The 20,887-nt window shown below is 39.1% G+C and overlaps 1 protein-coding gene across 1 annotated transcript; it reads right to left on the bottom strand.

The window, feature by feature from the left end:
- Positions 1-8,010: 8,010 nt before the first annotated feature.
- Positions 8,011-9,153, bottom strand: LOC147633970 (uncharacterized). Its single transcript, XM_086805611.1, has 3 exons — positions 9,096-9,153; positions 8,713-8,978; positions 8,011-8,389 (listed from the first exon to the last, which is right to left on the bottom strand). Exons 1-3 carry the CDS (start codon positions 9,151-9,153, stop codon positions 8,198-8,200), a joined length of 516 nt encoding a protein of 171 aa, XP_086661737.1. The 3' UTR covers positions 8,011-8,197.
- Positions 9,154-20,887: the final 11,734 nt, after the last annotated feature.

Here is a 20,887-nt window from a genome sequence, read left to right as displayed (position 1 = left end):
TGATCACCTCACTCTCATCAAGTTTTGAAACAAATTTCAGCCTTCCATTGCACTCATGTACACTGATGTCATAAAATTTCACTATAGCCATTTGTAATTTCCGAACATCCATAATGAAATTGTTGAACTCTGTAAGCTCTATGATTTTCTGTTCCCCGCTCTTTTTAGTCACTGTCAATGTACTAGACACGTGACAAGGCTCTCCAATAAGTTCGACCATTCCCAAGTTGAGAATATTTCGAGCTTTGTTCACGTGAAATGGTTTTGGAATGGAAATTACTGTTTTTTTCCAAGCTTAGAATTGAAACCTTCTTTAACTTTATTAAACAACATCCTGTAAGACTTTGTGCTTATACCAGCCATGTCACATATATTGTGCATTTGCAGGAGTGAATGCTTCACTCACCTCCTGCAAGGATTGCTTTGCTATGTCTGATTGAAGTCTTGCAAACTTAGGATGATGTATTGCTAACTCCACGATATCTTTTGTCAGAACTTTGCCAAATATATCAGAACCTTGCTCTTTTGGACCCACAACATCTGTGACCATCCTGAAGCAACAACGATAGCTATTTCAGTCCATCATTCATCTAACTATACCACCCCCACACCCAATCCCCCATCTCCAAAAAAGGAACTAAAGATGAAAATGAAAAGTGAGTGCTCAAAGAAATTTAAGCTCAAAGAAATTATAGATCCATTGGCCACCTCCAACATTGAGTTCTTCCAATGGTTTGATCTGTCTCTTGCGTAATCGAGCACCCAATGGCGTGTCTTTCAAATATTGTAATTTTTTGTTGAACTTTTCAAGTTGTTTTTCAAGTTGTTTTCGAAGGTGTGCATTCTCACTCTCCAATGTGAAATTATTGATTTCTCGAACTGCCAAAATTTCATTCTTCTCTTTAATAGTGTCCTGCATCTTACGAATGGTCTGCTGCAAATGATCAAACTCTTTTTGTAACCCAGCACAAACTTTTGCTTTGTCCTCATTTGAAGCTTGCAAAGCTGTTGTGATCGATGCCAAGTAAAAATTCGCACCTTCATGCATTTTTATTCTGGCATCTCTATCACTCAAATGTCTTTCAAAGATACTTTGACATTGGCCAAACAATCTTTTGCAATATCCAAGCAATCCATTTTCACCCTCACACACAAACTTGAAGAAACTTGTCAACCCAAAGAATGATGGAGATTGAGAGGAGGTTGGTTCTGGTGGGTAAATACTACCATCCAACCATAGGTCCATATTTTTCTTTCCTTCATTTCGAAGCTCAGTAATGTGGGCTTCGCATGCTGGCCTAGACCAATTTCTCTTACAGAGCAGGGAGCATAATCGGCTTCTACTTGGAAGTGGATGTCCACCTTTTTCTTCTTTTGTTTCACAGGTTCCATTGCATTGTTCTGTGCTTTAACAACACCAAAAAGCATCATGAACTCACACTTTAACCAAAAGAAGCCAAAGATATTACACTTATCTCCCGTGAAGAAGATTGCTTCATTAAAACCAAAAGACAACATTACTAAATAATACCTTCTTGTCCATCAAACAAACTTGTTGGTATCCTGGATGCACCAAAATGTACAACCGTCACTTGAAAAAGGTAAGAAATGGGATTGTTATTCATGCACAAGCAGGTATGGCACATGAAGAACAAATACTTTTCCATCCTTTTTCAAAATTTGCCGCCTTGAGAAGAAGAGAAAATCAAAAACCTCCCGCTCAAAACAATTCGGATTTGGAGTGGTTGTGGTTGTGGAGACGGGAAGACAATGAGGGAGACAATGCAAGATGATGGGTTGCAGGGACGAAGTTTGGTTCAAGTTTGGTAAGCAAAGTTGGCTTGGTTACATTCAAAAGTGTAATGAAGAAAGAGAGTGGTGTCTTTTTTCAATAAAATAAGGCACCATAGTGGGAATAAAAAACTATACTTAAGAGGCATTGTTTTGAATTAAAAAACACCCTACATGTCAATGGAATAAAGAACTCAAAAATGATGCACGTACCCTCCAATATTATATGTGGGTTTATTGGCTTGCTTTGTCCACATCACCATCCCAAGGGATCTCTTACAAGGCCCCTTTTTGAGTCCAAATTTTCCCTAATGTCATCATGCCTTTCATGCCTCGTAAAATGATGCCCACTGTTGGCAATAGGCTCGGTCTACATAAACCATCCAACGTCCATGTTCCACCATCATAAACATACTCTTTTATAATGAGACCCTTAACCATGAACAAATCAATACCAACATATTTAATGTTGATTAAAACAAGCCATCGAGAGACATGCCTACTATTGATCTACAACAACAAACCAAATCCCACCTTCTTCATCAACATGGGGCATTCAAAGATCTGTCTTAGGACCAAAATGGTGCCCAAAAGTACTCATGTGATCACTATAGCACAATCAAAATCCCTTGTCTATAATTTGCCTCTTTGTTGGGCTTGGCTAGCGCGGCTTGTGTTTGTTGGAATGTCAGATGCATTGACATGGCCTGATGCTGGAGGTTCCCACCTACAACATATCTAATCTAATCAAGAAAATGAATCGTTGAGAATTTTACAAAAAAAATTGAAGACTGCAAATTACAAGGTTCAAATACGCACAAAAAGAAGTCACAGTTGTTGGATGAACATCGATAAAAGCATCTCCCACAGTTCCTTTCTTTCTGTGCTGTAAGCAAGGAGCATACTTGCTGACAGTGGCACATCACTCTTTACATACTAATGATTGCATCACAGTTATACATACTATTAAAAATTTTCAAAGAGAAAAACATTTACTATAGAAGCTATTCAAAGGTTGGGAGGGCTTGAAAAATCTTCCATGATTTTACCTGTAGGTTGTTGGATTAGGTGCTGACCTTCGATCTTATGAGAGGTCCCTTTTTGGTCAAGCTTAGAGCTGTTTTGCCCAATGTTAGCACCTCTATTTCCAACATGCCCTCCCCCTGCAAGACCATGCAAGCCTCATGTCATGCTGCAATAAAGATTGTCAAAAGATCATACATGTTGATGAGGTCAATTTGTGAATGTGATGACTTGACTGACCCTGTATCCCAGTTTCACATAGTTCAATTAGCTCCTTTAGGATGGAGTCACCACCTCCGACACAACTTGCATGCAAAACATGAGTTAACAAACACAAGTCACACATCTAAAATGTTACAGGAGTTGAATAACACATACAAGGTTATTTTTCCAAAAACCTCTCTTCTAGGTGCAAATGATTCTTGAATGGTTCTGGTCTTATTATACAGCTAAACCTTCAATACACTACTTTTCAACGGGTTTTTGGCCATCAAAATTTTTTTTAAAGAATGTAACTTTATCAGCACATCTGTAAAGTTCTTTGTGTGATCCATTTTCCACCAATAACATGGGCCCAGATGTTGAATGGGTTTCATGGCATGTAGCATAATAATCTAGACATGTGGATATTGTCCTTATTATAGATTAATAAAGCCTCTAAACATGGAAGGCAGATATGGGCACAAGGCAACTCCTTTGAGGCTTGGCAAGTAGAAGGGAATGGGCTGTCTGGCTTCCTCATTCCCCAAACCAGATTGGTTGGCTACAATTGTTGTAGCCCAACCAGCGAGGTCGGTTGGCCAGCCCCCTCTGCTACTCATTCTCACTCTTATTCAACATAGCCCCCTTACTCTCAATGGGTCTTGCTTGTAGACCACCTATGAAAGCCCTTGGATCCCTCCTCTTAAACCTGGGAGTTGAAAAGGCATGCTGACTTTGGTCAAGCCAAACTGCTCCTCCTTGTGGTACACACAAGACATGATGTATTAAAGAAAAAAACACAACAAAAGGATCCTAGTAGAGAGGGGTTTTACCTTTGAATGATGAGTAGGATCATGTTGCAGCCGACTAAACCACTCTCATGCTACCATTGCCACGAAACTCAGCATGATCTCCGTCTACCTTTGTCCATGCCCATAGTCGTAATTTGGTGCTTTGAACTCCTCTATTCCAAGAAATGGCGGGGCAACCGCCGGGATGAAGGAAATGTTTAGTTTTTTTTAATGCCAGGTACTATTTTTAAAAAATGGAAAAAAATACTAATGGATTCTCTAATTATTTTTCCTGCTAAAAACGTGAAGGGATGTCGACCCTTGAAGGATTGTCCATCTTGGTGTCTATAGAATGAAGCTTTTGGTTGCCTACGTGTCTCTCACTGCATATCCTCTTGAGTCCCACAGCAATTCACATTCCCCTCACTGTGTGGCACGTGCCTTTGAATGAAGCCAACTGATGGGATCTAGGGTAGAGGAGTGAGGCGTTCCTATCGTGGTGGGGATTTGGGCTACCCATCTGAAAAAAGTAAACTTGATGAGACGAGTAAACTAGGGCACCAATGGAAACGGGGGCTAACGAGCTGATATGGTGGGAGGTGCACTGATGTGGGGATGTGTCCAATGATGATATGGGCATTAATGAGTTGTTCGAAGCACAGGGATTGTCGGCTGTACCAAAGGGGCTGTCGACTGCTGCTGCAAGACGGGTGCTGTTGGTTGCACACAAGGGAGTCGGCTGTACCAGAGGTGTGTCGGCGGCGGCTGAACCAGGTTGGAGGCAGCTACAGCAGGCGCATCATCATATAGGGCATTTATGACCAGTCGGCTAGCCGACCAGCAGCAGTCGGCCAGCACTCCTATGGTCCAAAGGGCCTATAAATAGGCACAAGTGCTCCTTGTTGTGGACCTATCTTGGCATCTCCTATGTCAGTGCTTATTAAGATTCCTAGTTTTGACAGTGGGTTGGTGATTGGAGAGCATTTTCTATCTACTAAACGACAGGAATTTGCTGCTCTTATTTAAGCAAAATCCGGACCTAACTGTTGTGTCAGTTCCATTGGATGTATGTATGCAAGGCAAGTATGCATCTATCTACATGTATGAAAGGGCATATGCATGCATGTATGTATGACTTTGTATGTACTGGCATGTGCGTGCATGCATGCATATAGTATGTATATTTGTCTATGTATTTACGTATGTGTGCATGCATGCATATCCGTATGTATGTATGTATGCATGCATGCATGCATGCTCTAAGAGCACACAACTATAAACATTGGAAACAAGTGCTTGCTTCACCTAAAGAAGTATCTTACCTATGCGAGAGTCTCTGAGACTGCCATGTGCCATGTACTCATAAACAAGCATTTGATCCCCTTCTGACCAAACTGAGACAAGATTCTTGTGATGTACACGCGAGAGTGTGGTGAGAGTTGCACGTTTCCCATGCGAACCTGTATTACCCTCAGATTTTGGGACAGTTTTCCAATAAGAAATTGAATGAATCGCACTCGGATCTTTAGCCCATTTCTGCGTGTTCTCTTCCCTAGCCATGCATCACTATGCTTATACCAACAAAAAACAACCATTATTATCAAATCCTGATCATATCTAAGATACATATTAAAAACAAAGTTTACCTTGGGGCATGGTTTGCAGCCTTTTGGTAAAAGGAAAGATGCCACAGAAGGGTAAGGGACAGATCCCAAAAAGGTAAACTTTAATTGATAACCATGCTTATATGTTGCTCTTGCCTACTCTAAGAATAGAGAAGAACAGTAGTAAAGGGGGCTGTTGTGCTATTCTCATAAACAAAACCACGAGCGAAGGCAATCGAAAGCTCATGATTGATGGGCTCTCGGTGGTACACCTTATAATGCTAGAGACAACAAAACCCTGACCAATCACATCCCAAAAGTATGCATGTCCCATACCATGCACTCCAAGTCACCTAGACTCCTGATGCGACTAGTGAATGGGCTATCCAATCGCTGGTTGCGAGGCCCCTCTCCCAAAGTGTCTCACAGAGACAGCTTTGATCATCTCAAAATGTTATAAGCACTAGGACCAGGCTAAGTTCGATGAGCCCTTCTCAACCCTTATGTGATCCTATGGACTCATAGAGGAAGTCTTACGGATCTTATGATCTCATTAGATCTCTAAAAAGATTTTATGAAATTATATGAGATCTTAAGAAAGATCATGAACTCATGTATATGGTATTATGAGATCTTAAGAGGTTTTACAGCTACCCTTTGAAAGCTATGTAGGTAAATTCTATCAAAACACTCACTCTTTCTCACCATTCCCATGCAAAATGTTCTTTCCCATTGTTTCGCAATATCAACACAAATCTTTTGTCCTATTTGTATATATTTTAACTTAGTGCAAGCTTAATATGGTTTCCCAATTTTGTTTTCAATTAATTAATTTGAAGTGGTGAGAGGTAACCTTAGAGATCCTTAGAGATGAAATCTTGACGTGTGGATGACTGGAGGTTCGAAGCTCTAGAGGTTTTTGTATTCCGGAGAGTTCGGAGAGAGGCTTTATATACGCTATGTGTAGTATTTTCTCGTTGGGCAATGACATAGTGAAAGAGAGAGAAAGGCTATTGTATACGTTGTTTTTTTTTAATTTACATTCTAAGAGACGTTTAACACAGAGTGAGAAAAAGAGATGGACATGAACACACTAAGAGGGGGAGAGAGGGAGATGTTTTAGCTAAGGTGTAAAACCTTAATATAATCATTAATTAGTGCTGCGACACATTAGAGGGAGATAATAATCTAAGATTTTGGATTACGTATGAGAGGGAGAGAGAGAGAATATCTATCTGTTTGATAAGGAGAGAGAAAACCTTAGTTTCTAAGGTAGATGGCCGTTTAGCTTGAATATGGGCATGCTAGTATTGGTAAAATCATTCTCTTACTGTTTGATATAAGATGAGAGGACATACCTACATTTTCACGTATGTTACATTGAGTTTTTTTGTGTGTGTGTGTGTGTGTGTGTGTGAGAGAGAGAGAGAGAGAGAGAGAGAGAGAGAGAGAGAGAGAGAGAGAGAGAAAGAGAGAGAGAGGAGAATTTAAGTAATTCAATTTATAATAATATTGATGCTTGAATATTAAGTATAAAAGTTTCAAAGTAACCAATTTTTTCAAAATAACGAATTTTTTTAAATAACCATTTACTCATTTGTGGTTCAATTCTCCACGTAGGCAATCAATTCTCTATATAGGAAATTGTATTATCTAGATAATAGCCTATATTTCTTATTCATTCTCTATATAGAAAATTGAATTACCTAGATATTGGCCCATATTGTGTATATAGTACATTGAATTACCTAGATATTGGCTCATACTCTCTATATAGGAAATTTAATTACCTAGATATTAGCCCATATTTCCTATATAAGAAATTGAATTACCTAGATATAAGCCCATATTTCCTACATATAGAGGATTGATTAAATGGGAAATACGATTGTCTAGATATCTATAGGAAATTTCCATCAACATAACCAAGAAATCTCTCAAAATTTGATTAAATGGGAAATACGATTGTCTAGATATATATAGGAAATTTCCATCAACATAACCAGGAAATCTCTCAAAATTTCCTATATATGGTGAAGTTCACTATATAGGGAACCACCAAAAGTTCCTTGCGAGAGACGAGAAGCCAGAAACCACTAGAAGGATGCGAGCGGTAGTAGGCAGGCTGACACAGTGAAAAACAATGGTAACTCGTAAAGGAGGAATTCCAATCGGAAAAAAATAGGAGTTGCAGTGGTCAACCGGGTCGCGCCCTAGTCCACAGAGGAAAACACGACAAGCTCCACTACACTATGTTTACCCTGAGGCGGCCCATCGAGCAAGCTGCTCAATCAGGAAGGAGTTTGAGATGCAAGGCCGAATTAGAGAGAGTTTCTCCATCAAACTAGTACAGCCAGGAATTGAGATTGGATTGCAGTACACCATGTGGAAAGCTTTGGATTAAATTGATTTCCTCACAAATTCTCTCTAATACACATATTAGTGTTACTAGGAAGTTTCACAAATAGCAAAACAACTGTTGTACATATACCATGACATCCCAAGTTTCACAACACAGAAAAACAAAGTCATCATGACTGCATACCATGAACACATCAAACTTGCAAAATGTTCAAGCAAGTAATGCCCATGCTTGTACATGAGAGAAGGATAAGGAAATGTATTTATAAAATAAAAAATAAAAAAATTTTGCAGTCTTGATGTGATAAAGATCCCTGCTAGGATAGAAATCTGCATCGAGCCAAAACGGGAAACAATCCAACACAAAGAGAGTGGTGCTAATGTTCATGACAATGATCACCACAAGTGGTGACGGTGTTTGTGGCCTTACTGCTTGTGGTGGCCTTGGCCATGATGACTCTGGCCGCTGAGGCGGGCGATGATGTGCTCCTTCTTCTTCTCTTTGCGTTCATGGAAGGCGTATGCAGCAGAGCCCACACCTACTGCCCCTGCCATCTCTGCTTCAAGCTTGTGCCTGCCTGCGTGGGCTGGATCCACTTTGGCTTCATGTGCTTCATGCTGCCACAAGGATCACAACATTAATTTACATCAAACAACGAGAAAGCCTAACCCTAAACATGACGCACAGTAATCCTAGGCTTCGAAAGCAGTACGTCCATAGTAGAGGATGACAACATCAAGAAGGTAGAAACCTAACCCTGATGGCTTGTTACTCAACTACGACAATTAACTATTCAGGATCCGAATATCCAAGATTTAACCGTGACCTTGGGCGGTAATAAACAGGAAGAAGACCCTGCTAATCCTGATGAGTTGCCATGGAGAAAGCAGAAACCTCGAACCTAGATTCAAGACACCCTAGAAGAAGGGGAAGAACATACCAAAGCAAAAGCTCCTGCAGCTAGGGCGCCCACTTCAGCGGCGTGCTCGTTCCGGGCATGACGATGCTGGTCGTCGGCAATAGCGTGATTCAACTGCTGCTGCTGATAGGGATCAAAGGAAGGGTAAGCGGGGGCGCCGTATGGAGACGGCTGGATGGCGTAGTTGTAAGGGTCGGGGGCAGCGTAGCCGTAAGGCAGAGGTGCTGGAGGGGGGTATGCGGAGGGAGGAGGAGGATAGTAAGCAGCAGGCCATGGTGTCCATGGTGCTGTTCTTCATGGTGGTGGTGGTGGTGATGGTGTTCCATACTACTACTGGTGTTGAATGAAGCGAGGAGGAACCGTAAGAATGGAATGCAGAGGGCTGAGGATTGGACAAGAAAGACGCTGAGTTTCACTTTCTTTGCTTTGAAAAAACAACGCGATCCCATTCATATCCACCATCTTTTTGCCATGCTACGATGTCGGGTTAGCTTTCAAATTAGCTAGGGGTTTGAAAATTTGGTGCACTCCAAACTCCCTCTGCCAAAAACCCCTCGTCCTTTTTTTCATTGCATTCGTGCGCTTCACGAGTAACCCTAGGCTATGTTGAGATGATGGGAGATCAGGTTATTGCCTGGTGAAGAGAAGTTGAACTTGTGCCATGAATTGCATGATTAACTGGGGTAATCAATTAGCTTAGGTGAAGGATGGAAACACTATTATGGTGCCACTATGGAGCCAACCCAAAACCAAAGCAGGAGGAGATACCTAGCCTATGCTTCACAAGATAAAAACTCCTTCCCAAATCTCAAGATTACCCCATTGAAGAGGACACTGCTAGTATATGTTCAGTGCCCGCCTCTCAGCATGTATATCACATCGATGTATGGTACACATTTGTACGGTCCCCCATTATGAGGAGAAGCCATTGGTGCACATATATTTAGTGGGAACCCCAGCTTATATGCTGGAAGGGGTCGTAGTTGTGACCGTTGGATGGTTAAGAGATGATGAGGTGTACAAGCGTTAGCTAGCCCGAAAAGATATAGGGAATATTTAGACGCATCCACCATACTATCTGTAGCACTATAAATGGGCATAGTTGGCACAAGCTAAGGCATCCAATGCTTGTGAGCATATATTCCCTATACTCTCAGTACGCTCTCCATCTAGAGTATGTCTAGATCGCCATCTAAGCTCTACACTAGAGCGCACGGGTGGATAGCCCCATCATATTGTACCTATCTCTTTTTTGGTATAATCAAAATTTTAAAATTCTCTCCATTCTCTCTATTGCATTGTCTAGTGTAATTTCTCTTGTAACTGTATCTTTTTCCACTATGCCATATTCTTACAGACACCACATTGCCAATCCAATCAAATGATGAAACCAAGGATTTGACATCTATGTGCAAAGCCTATGCCAAACCCTATTATGATGGCAAGAAGAGGGTATGGGTATCTGAAGTTATAGGTCTTCGAAAGGAAAGAAGAGTGGGAGCCAAATCTTATCACCGACATTAGGAGAGCTGGATTAGGTGAAGTTTTCATCACATAACCCATCATCATATACAAGATGTTGGGTGCCTACCACGGTACTATAGGGCAGATGGATACTTTGAAAGAGTCACTAAAAGATATGGGGTCCAAAACAAGTGACAAGTCAAAAACCATACCCGTTTAGCAAATCAAACAACTAATATGTTAGGATGGAATGGCGGCCTAAGGTGATACCCTCCCCAAAATACATTGCGAGCAGGAAGCCACAAGAACCTAGACAAGTATGGAGGCCTAAGCCACAAGAACCTTCATGCACCAAGGAATGGTGGCCCAAGGTGATACCCTTGCCAAAATCCTCCCCAAAATGTAGTGCCAACAAGAAGCCACAAGAACCTGGATAAGTACGGAGGCCTAAGGCACAAAAACCTTCTTGAACCAAGGGCACTAATGACCAAGAAGCAGCCAATGATAGGGTAAATAGCTAATTCTTTAAAAGCCTACTCCAAGGCAAAAGAGAAGGTGACACAACAAAAAGAACCCGCTTCCAATAGGAGGTGGATACACAAGAAACCTTTCAATGTTTATGGACATACACACACACACACATAAGAACTCAAATGCTGCAGGGTGGAGCCCTAGAGTCTTCAACAACATCTTCCATCAAGCTCAAGGAAAAAATCTTGGTACTAATGGGCATGAAAGGTGCATCCAATAGGAACCCCAACATTCTACTCCAACATGCCAAGGTTACCTTCCCAAAAGGCTACTAGAGGGATCCGAATACATAGATAGTATTAGCATCCAGGGGCATTCTTGTTCTCTATCAAGAAAATTCAAACAAGGTGAAATTCTCACATCCATGAGAATCGTTATGATCTTCATGTCCGTGAAAATATCAATAAATTTGCCAAGCAAAAGAGGAAATAACAACTTGCTAGCTCCCTAATTTAAAAAAAAATCAATTCTCACACCATGAGAATCTCCGAGATTTTCATGCACATAAAAATTTAACTAACACTCTGATTGGGAAGAATACTAATGGGAAATGGGTGTGCATAACCCTTTCAGTTACACCCAGAATGAACTAATGATACACATTATTAGACTTCATATGTGTGAAATAAGCTACGATTTTCACGCTTATGAAAATTAAACCTACATTTCATCTCAGAAGCATGGTGCTCCCAATCCATCTTAGGACTAGCCAGGCTTGATGAATTAGTCAATGACAACTATGATAAAGCATGCTCGAGTTTCCCTATCTATTGGGATCCACAAAGTCTAAGTCCCATTTACAAATAGTTGTTCCAAGATTATAGGGACCAGGGGCATTTGATCCTTCTCTTGGACCATAAAAAACATTTGGCATTAATTGCAATGCTTCAAAAATTCAATTCCAATGTCCAAAGAGTGTAGGCCACTATAAGGCCGACTTGAAGAACATTGTGGGTTATTGTGTCCCTGGAAAATTACAACTAGTGGATTAGCCCATCTTCGACGACGGGTAAAATCGAGAGAGAGAGAGAGAGAGAGAGAGAGAGAGAGAGAGAGAGAGAGAGAATTGTGTATGTGGCTAGAGTATCCTCTCTTTATAAATTATAAGCATGAGTCCGCCAAAATTAAAATTTCAGATCTCTTAAAAATGAAGTTTAAAAAAAACTATTTTCTGGGCACTTTCATAAAATTTGGGCACGTGGCATGATCAGTGGTGTCTTTTTAAATCTCAACCCTTTAACATCTGATCCTTTATCAAATTATTTAGGTCCAAGCTCTAGGCTAATTCTATGATCTGTAATCTTCAAAATCAGGCCCCCCAAAAAAGAGGATTATTTTCTGACTGAGACTCGGAACTCTACATCGCAAAACTCCACGTTGCAGTTCTACAAATACACCCCCATCCTATAATTTCCGTGGCTTCCCTCGGCAGAAGTCCTGAGGGGCAGAATGTAGTTCCGTCGTCAGACCTTCTGAGTAACTTAAAAGTGCGGCTGTTCAATCCGATTGATTAAGGAAGGTGTAGTTGTCGGCCTAGTCATACACAACATTAGCTGGCCAGTACAAAGTTTACAAAATGAATACATTCGGATTCAAGATGAAAGCTTCTGATTTACTGTAATCAAACAAGCGTAATTTACTTATTGTCTATATGGATCACTATCTCCTTGTACAATAGGCCAGGATGAGTAAAGTTGGGAGATATGTCGTGATGTCCTCATTGTCCATAAAAGAGCTCAGATATGTTGGCAAACGATTTGTCTCAACTCTAAGTCATTGGACTTGCATAGTGTGGTAAGGGCATCCCTACCCTCGTCCTTCATCAAGTTAAGCAGTTCTCTGAATGGCGATGTAGGCTGTTGACCAAAGTGAAGCACACGTTAGATTAATGAAATTAACCAAATTGTATAAAAAATTAGATCCCAATTTGGGAATCTCAAGATGGGTTTGCTTTAGCTCTTTGTATGGCCATTGATATTCATCTATCTAGTTGGGAGGATACCAAGATGGGTGTTCTTTCTAATTTCTTGTTTAGCTTTTTTTATGGCCATCTATCGAGTTGGGGGATCCCAAGATGGGTGTTCTTGCCACTTTTTGTAAGCACATTGGCATTTGTCACCTATCTATTCAAAGAAGACAATCAGCAACTTGTATAAAGGTTTCATGTATATAGCATACAAGAAGATGAACTCTGTAGTAATGCCTGACATGCGCCAAAAATCTCCACACCCCTTTATAGTTTATGGGTGGTGGTAGTTCCAAGATCACATGGATCCCTATTCTCATCTATGGATGTCCCATTGTTGGTGGTAGTTCCAAGATCACATGGATCCTATTCTCATCTATGGATGTCCCATTGTTGGAAATGATGTGTCCAAGGATGACTCTATGCTTAACCCCCCGAAATTGGCATCTGAGTGAGTTCAATGAGATGATGTGGTAGAGTCTACACCTCTCAAAAACTTGTCTCAAATAAGCAAGATGCTAAATTAAAATAGGATCTATGTGGTCATGTCATGGATGTTCCCATATATAGGCCTATATAGATACACGGTTAGATCTTCTCCACATATTTCATCACACAACTCATCAATCATCATCATTGTGAGTTTACTCCCTATATAGATACACGGTTAGCCCCTTCTCCACATAGTTCATCACACAATTCATCATCATCACTATGAGTTTACTCCCTAGCTTCTACTAGCATATAGATCAACCATCAAAGCTCACTACATAGGAGCACACAGGTATTTGTGATGTGAAAGGTCCTACTTTTTATGAGTGTACATATATTTTATCCTTTTACATTTGATTCATGGTGGTCTCTATGATTAAGAATTGGGAAGTCTTGGGCTTGCCACCATTATGTTTCATTTCTGCACTCTGCGCAAGCGAGAGTGCGTCCTCAAAGGTGGCTGGCCTAAACGTATGCACCTCCCATTGGATTTACATGTCCAGGCCATACAAAAATTGCCCTTTCTTGTCCGTATTATCAGATAAGCCTAATTGTAGACATAAAGTCAAAATTCTATTGGCAAACTGAAGGACTGGTTGCGCGTTTTGACGCGCTCCCCTGAACTCGTCTTCAAGTTTACCATTAGCCATAGCTTAATCCTCAATAATGCAGTATTATGGAGCACTTACTCATAAATGTGTTAGTCTTTATATACTTTATAGAATCTCTCAATTATGAGTACTTGTATCCAATATGATTATGAGCACTAAACCTCACTCTTTAATGCTAATCACTTACATCCAATATGATTATAAGCACTAAACCTCACTCTTTAATGCTATCCAATATGATCATGAGCACTAAACCTCACTCTTTAATGCTAATCACTTCCATCCAATATGATTATGAGCACTAAACTTCACTCTTTGATGTTAATCACTTCTAAATCACAGAAATTTTTATAGATATGCATTGACTGTTGTCTACTAAACCTTGCATGAACTATATCAAAAGCTATGCATGCTCTAAGCTTATATGATTATGAGAGCTAGACCTTAAATTTTAGTGATCTGTTAATCAAGAGAAGATATGCAAGCAAACTATGATTGCTATGATTTCTATGTTTTTATATAACTTAGATTACCAAAAGCCATAGCTTGTTCATCAAAACTAATGTTTAACTTGCATGTAGTATAATGGAGCACTTACTCATAAATGTACTAGTCCTTATATACTTTATAGAATCTCTCAATTATGAGAACTTGCATCCAATATGATTATGAGCACTAAACTTCACTCTTTAATGTTAATAACTTGTATCCAATATGATTGTGAGCACTAAACCTCACTCTTTAATGCTAATCACTTATAAATCATAGAAAGTTTTCCAAATATGCATTGATTGTTGTCTATTAAACCTTCCATGACCTATATCAAAAGCCATACATGCTCTAAGTTTATATGATTATGAGAGCTACACCTTAAATTTTAATGCTAATGATTAATTAATCAAGAGAAGATTTGTAGGCAAACTATGATTTCTATGATTGCGATGTTTTCATATAACTTAGGTTACCAGAAGCCATAGCTTGATCATAAAAACTAATGTTTAGCTTGCATGCAATATTATGGAGCACTTAATCATAAATGTGCTAGTCTTTATATAATTTATAGAATCACTCAATTATCAAACCATTTCTAATCTCTTAAGTAGAAATCTCAAAACAATTCTTAAGTAGTACCTTAAACCAATGCTTAAGCTTGTGAGCTTCCTCTCATGTTTATGTATACTTAATAGAATCTCTTAATTATTAAACCATTTCTAATCTCTTAAGTAGTAAGCTCAAAACAATTCTTAAGTAGTAGCTCAAACCATTGCTAAAGTATATGAGCTTCCTCTCATGTTTATGTATTTATATTGAGAGTGGAGATTGATGCCTCTTCCTAATTACTAGCATAAAAAGCCCTAAAATTGACCAAAAATTGACATTTCTAAGCGATTTCTATTCTATACTTAACGATGTTAGATAATGTATAAGAGGGTCATAGTAAGGAAACTCATATAGGGGTTTACATAGTAACAATAACTGCAATGGACGCCCAAAACAGGGCCCGGACACCAAATTGACCCTTGCTTTTCAGTAACGGCTTCGCATGAGGGGATAGATAACTTTATTTGTTAGAGAGAAGTATTAAAGAAAGTTAGTTCATCACAAGAAGAACAACGTCCGTGTTCGGATAATTTGGAGATTCCGTGCGGGGTGGCCGGTATTCGTGATTATGGAACAGAATATGGGTACGTTTCAATTGGACCACACTTGAGAGAGAGAGAGAGAGAGAGAGAGAGAGAGAGAGAGAGAGAGAGAGAGAGAGAGAGAGAGAGGGAGAGTCTTTACTTCAAAAAGATTACATGAGTTGTTATTCCCTTCATGAGTAACCTGATTGTATGCCTTAGGCTCTTGTCAACAAATAGCCAAAGAAGAATAATAGAGAGCACCACTATTTAATATCTTTTCCTTTGGATACTAGATTCAAGGAAATTGGAAAGCCATGCCATTGGCAATAGATAAGGAAATAATTGTGAGTATAGGGTAAGCTATTTTGTTAATAAAATAATTCAAGTTATAATTACATGTTGGGGTTTAAAAAACTTATGGAAAATAAAGAGAAGTACTCATTGAGGGGGGGGGGAAAGTTTGAGAATGGTTGGGTGCTAGCACTTAGTTGATAAAGTAGTTATTTCACCTTTAGTTTATTATTATTTGCTAACTTACATTATCTATTGTAAAATTGATAATTTAGTAAAATTATTTTTAAATTTATAATCTAGTGAATCAATTGCTTATTTTTTTTACTTTATATATATATATATATATATATATATATATATATATAATCTCTTTTTTGAATTGTTATACTTCTTATATCTACTATACTACTTGACATACTTCTTATATCTACTATACTACTTGACATACTTCTTATATCTACTATACTACTTGTTGACATACAAGAGATCTTTAAAACTCTATCCAAGGAAACAACTAATAGCCCAAAAACCTAGGGATAAAAGCTCCTCTTTTAGTATGCTCTAAAAAAAGGGCTTGTATGAAATCACGTGCCAATACAGTGATGCCCTCTTTCATATTTCAAAAATGGCACTATCACTAGAATAAATGTCCTTGGAAATTATTTTTATAGTTACTAAATTATTAGTCTATGCTTTGATGTTGACCAAATTTTTTTTAAGAAGTTGATCTCTACTTATAATTAAATGCACTATGATCCATTATCAAATCACCAACCAATCAATTTACATATTCATTGTAATATTTAGTACTCATTTCTTCCATCTAAGACCAAATGCTAAAGTTTTTATTGGTAACCAAGCTGTTCCTCGTAGCCAAAATGAGACCAAAGTATTGCTAAGTCCTCTCTCAAAAATTTTCCAAAGTACTCGATTGCCTATTTACAAAGGAGTTAGTCTGAAATAATCAAATAGTTTGCCTTTAGTTTGCAACATTCTAGGCCACTATCGGCAACATGCAGAAACTTCTCGTGATGCAGGAGGAAGATTTAAGCCATGGAGAGGAAAGTGAAGACGATGAAGAAATTAAGGGGGGAAGGTGATGAAGGAGAACCAGAGATTGAAGTAACTGATCAGTCTGCTCCTAATGTGAATGTGGCCCTCGCTGTAGCAGCGGCTGCATGGGAGCCACCAGACAGGAAGCTATCAAAGAAAGAGCTGAAAAAGAAAGAACTGGCTGGAAGCTATCTTGGCTAAGCTTGGCCTCAATAAAAAAAGATGATACAGCTTAGTCGCGCACGGCGAGCTTGGAAGCCTCATGCCGCTTGCCTTCCAGTTCATGTTCATCCGCTCGATTGGAGCCATAGCCACAGCCACAGCCAGGCTCTACTCTTTCCATGTTTTAGAGAGGTGGTGATGGGTGAGTCCATGTTCAAGCCGAGGTTGCTGCTGGTGCTGGTGGCAGGAGCGCTATGGGTGGGCATCGTGGGCCTGCTGAGCCTCTGTAACTCATTTCCCACAAGCTGCGTCATGATCTACATTCATGTCCCCTGGTGCCCAACACATCGGCCACCAAGTATGTGTTAAATTTGCAGCAATGTGATGAGCTATGGTGGATCAAATGCTAGAATCAACATCATTAACCAGGAGATTAAATGATAATTAAGACATGATTAGTGAGCAATTAACTGATAGCTTAATGTAGGCATGGATAATCAAAAACCAACAAATTCTCATTATGCCAATGCCTCAATTTATAGGGTTTACATCCAAGCATCCAATCCCATTGATTTCTCCTTGATTCACTCCACCTCTTTTGCTTTATTCTCTCCACCTCTCCCAGAATATCTCTACACCTCCTCAATCTCCTCGCTACCTTTTATTCTCTCCCAGTAGATACTTCTCATCTTTTCACAGTTTCTCCCACATTTACAGATTCTCTTTTACAGTCTCTTGCTAAGGGCTTGTTCTCGCACACACCCTATTCACTTGTATATTTCAACACCTCCCCTCAAGTGAATACTCCTAGCACACGTGGACCCTATACCAAGTTTTCCTCTTACTTGATAGTCCGCGACCAGTGCCTCAAGTCCCTAAACTCATAGTCCTTGTCACTCTCTCTCTCTCTATGTGTCCAAGGCTACTACAAGTGCCCGTGACCTTGACTAAAGTGCTCACACATACATCTACCATATGGCCTACATCATCGATGGCTCAGAAGTGGTTTTACTCTGTTGGGGCATGTTACATTGGGTTATGGGGTTTCACTCTCTCTCTCTCTCAGAAAAGATGATCTGACTCCACTTCCTTAGGAGCCTCCATGAAGTTTGCCGATGTCGTTCCTTCTCCATTGGGTTTGTTGTAGCAGTCTCTTGCCATGTGTCCTGGCTTTCCACAGTTGTGTGGTAAGTGAAGGTTCTTCCTCCTACTCTGTCTCTTTCTCTTCCTCGTCCTCGTCCTCGAGAGAATCCTCCTCGGGTGAAGAATGCTTTTTCTTCTCCTGCTGTTGAGTCCAGCCATTTCTTATCTTTGCCCCTGGTCTCTTGCTCTAGTAGAGCTCCTTCTATCTCGTGTGGCTTCAATTCAAGTACATTCTTTAACACTAGTTTGGTACCAAAACAGGACACTTGAGTGTCCTTTTTTGGGGGTTGCGAAAAAAAATCAAACTCCTAATGTAGGCTTTAAAAACCAAAATGCTTCATTGGGCATGTAGAACATAACCCTACGCTTATGTAAAAAATGCTAAACATATAAAATGCCTTTTTATTTGGAAGTACATAAGCAACAAAGTAGCATATGTCTTGAAAATGAACATTTTTCAGGATTTTTCAGGATTTTTCCAAATATGCAAGCATCATTCTCTCAAAAAAAAATCCAATGATATCAATAGCATTTTTTCCAAGATATTTTGATAGCATACATCAGTCCAAGGAGGTAGAAGTTCACCAAAAAAATCATTTTCCTTTCCTAGAATTTTTTCCAAAAAAGTTGTATAAAATCAGCAAAAGTAACGCGTATTATCAAAACTCAATCACGCCACTAAAAAAAATTGTAGCCCTATCAATGAGAATGTTGATTATTGGTTTTCATGCTTGAGATGAGATGAATAAGCCATAATTTGATGTGTATGACACTAACTTAGCCTCCACTTAAGTAGGTTCTTATCGCCTAGTTCTAAAAAAACTGTAAAAAACAAAAATACAAAATTTGATCATCATTTTTTAAAAACTAATCATAACTATGCTTGCACAAGTAGTCTACACCTATAGTTACAACAAATAATGCACTTACACAGCTTTCCCCTTTGATGAAAATCAAAATTAGGCTCATAATTAGACATTTTACGTATTAAAAACAGGTTGCGCAAAAGGCCATGTATGAGAAGAGGCCTAAAAAGTGGCTCTAAAGTTTTGGAAAATTCAAAACAAAGTAGTATTTACCCTATATAACATGGGTGCACCTCAAGTTTTACATTATTAGCTTGCATATGGAAGGAGAAAAATTTATGCTCCACTGGTATAAAAAACATCATTTCAATATTAGCGAGTCAAAAATTTATCCAATAATTATCGTTTGATGATTCCAAGATTTAGTTTACATCATCGGCTTTCCATCAAGCCAAGTTTCATGATCAAACTATGTCCCTTCTAAAAGTTATGTACAAATTACTACTATTTTGAAAACAGCAAAAATCATGCGTTTTATCAGCATGCGTCTAAGAAAATTAAAATATTGCCTTGCAAAAGCTAAGAAAAGTGCAATTTAAAAAATCTCAATTTTTTTTTGGGTCTTGAGGAACATCTGTGGATGTTAAGCATTTCAAAACTCTTAATAGATTGCCCACAAAAATTCAAGAAAAATGCTAACTTTCAGGACACTTTAGTGTCCAATTACAGAACTAGTGTTAATGTTGCTACAATGTTTTTATATTCACCTTTGTCCACACTTTTGTCCACACTCTTCAGAAGTGCTCACTGCTAGTGTCTCATTATCTTCTACCTTTTTGCCAATAGCTGCCAGTTGTTACCTAATGCTTTTATATATGTTCAAGTGTGTGATTAAAGGTTCACTTTCCTTCATATCCAATTTATAGAATTGCATTAACAGATTTATCTTTGAATTTTTAGCTTGTGTGCCAAATAATTTATTGAGTTCATTCCATGCATCTTTTGCCCACTGTATCCCTGTGATGTGATGAATGATTTCATTATTTAAACTGAGTGCGATAAGTCCCAATACTTTTTCATTCCTGCTCTTCCACTCATTTTTCCCTCTCACCTCTGGGCATTCATCTCTTCCCTTAACTAGCCCCCACAGATTTTTCCTCATGATGAGCAGATACATGGTTTTTGTCTGCCATGTGTAAAACTGCTCCTTATTAAATTTAGCTATCTCTTGTGCCGTACTCATGATGATGTGAAGGGGGTCTTACCTCTTGATCCAATTTCAAGATTCAAAGGCAGTGTCTACCTTTTTACAACTCAATCTAGTGTTTAGGTGATGATTACAACAGATTTATCAGCATAAAATCACCAAAAATTACATTAAACCAAGGGTAACAAATCTATACGAAATGGTTGGAGTATCAAATCATCTCCGAATTGCAATCTGAAGTTATAGGGATCTATATCAGATACCCAATGGTTAATTTGAACCCTTAATTGCACCAAAATATAGTGATTAGTATTGATTAATTATTGATTAGTAAATTAATCCTCTATTTTGTGTGCAAAAAACAGAGTATGCAGCGGGGAGTCCAGATCTAAGGCCTTAGAGTTCAAATGAGCTCAAATCCTTTCAAGGCCATCAATAGCAATTAGTCTAGTAGAGGATTAAGCCAAGAAACACAAGATTTAACCAAGTATTGAATGCTTAATCTCTGTTTTACTAGTGTCACCTGCAGATTTGATGAAGAGCTTAGTTCTCACTCTAGACTTGATCAAATCAAAATCTTTTTTCACCAGCTTGTAGAGCACCCTTGAAAACCCTAGGGCCAAGAGGAATTCGAGCCATTGCATTTGTGGAAGACAAGATCTCCATTTTCTGTAGAAAAAGAAGCGCTGGAAAAATCACGATTTTCTCCTGCTTGCGCCGGTAGTTTGATGAAATTCTTGAATGGATGAGTATGGCTAGCTATGGCTGAAAGCTTTTGAGCTAATGTTGAGCCTAGAGGGAGAGGGATCTCCTCCACCAGCTGGGGGTGCAGAGGTTAGTTA

The sequence above is a fragment of the Cibotium barometz genome, chromosome 11 (assembly GCF_041138505.1).
Source record: "Cibotium barometz isolate CiBa-2024 chromosome 11, ASM4113850v1, whole genome shotgun sequence".
Taxonomy (NCBI): Eukaryota; Viridiplantae; Streptophyta; class Polypodiopsida; order Cyatheales; family Cibotiaceae; genus Cibotium; species Cibotium barometz.
Note: the sequence above shows the minus strand (reverse complement) of the source record. Positions and strands in the feature narration are given on the sequence as shown.

What these genes read in the sequence shown, in the direction of transcription:
- LOC147633970 (XM_086805611.1), bottom strand. Translation starts at nt 9,153, where the DNA reads ATGGTGGATATGAATGGGATCGCGTTGTTTTTTCAAAGCAAAGAAAGT. An exon ending in CAAAGAAAGTGAAACTCAGC is followed by an intron (nt 8,979 to 9,095) that starts GTCTTTCTTGTC and finishes CATGAAGAACAG; the next exon opens with CACCATGGACACCATGGCCT. An exon ending in CTGCAGGAGCTTTTGCTTTG is followed by an intron (nt 8,390 to 8,712) that starts GTATGTTCTTCC and finishes TCCTTGTGGCAG; the next exon opens with CATGAAGCACATGAAGCCAA.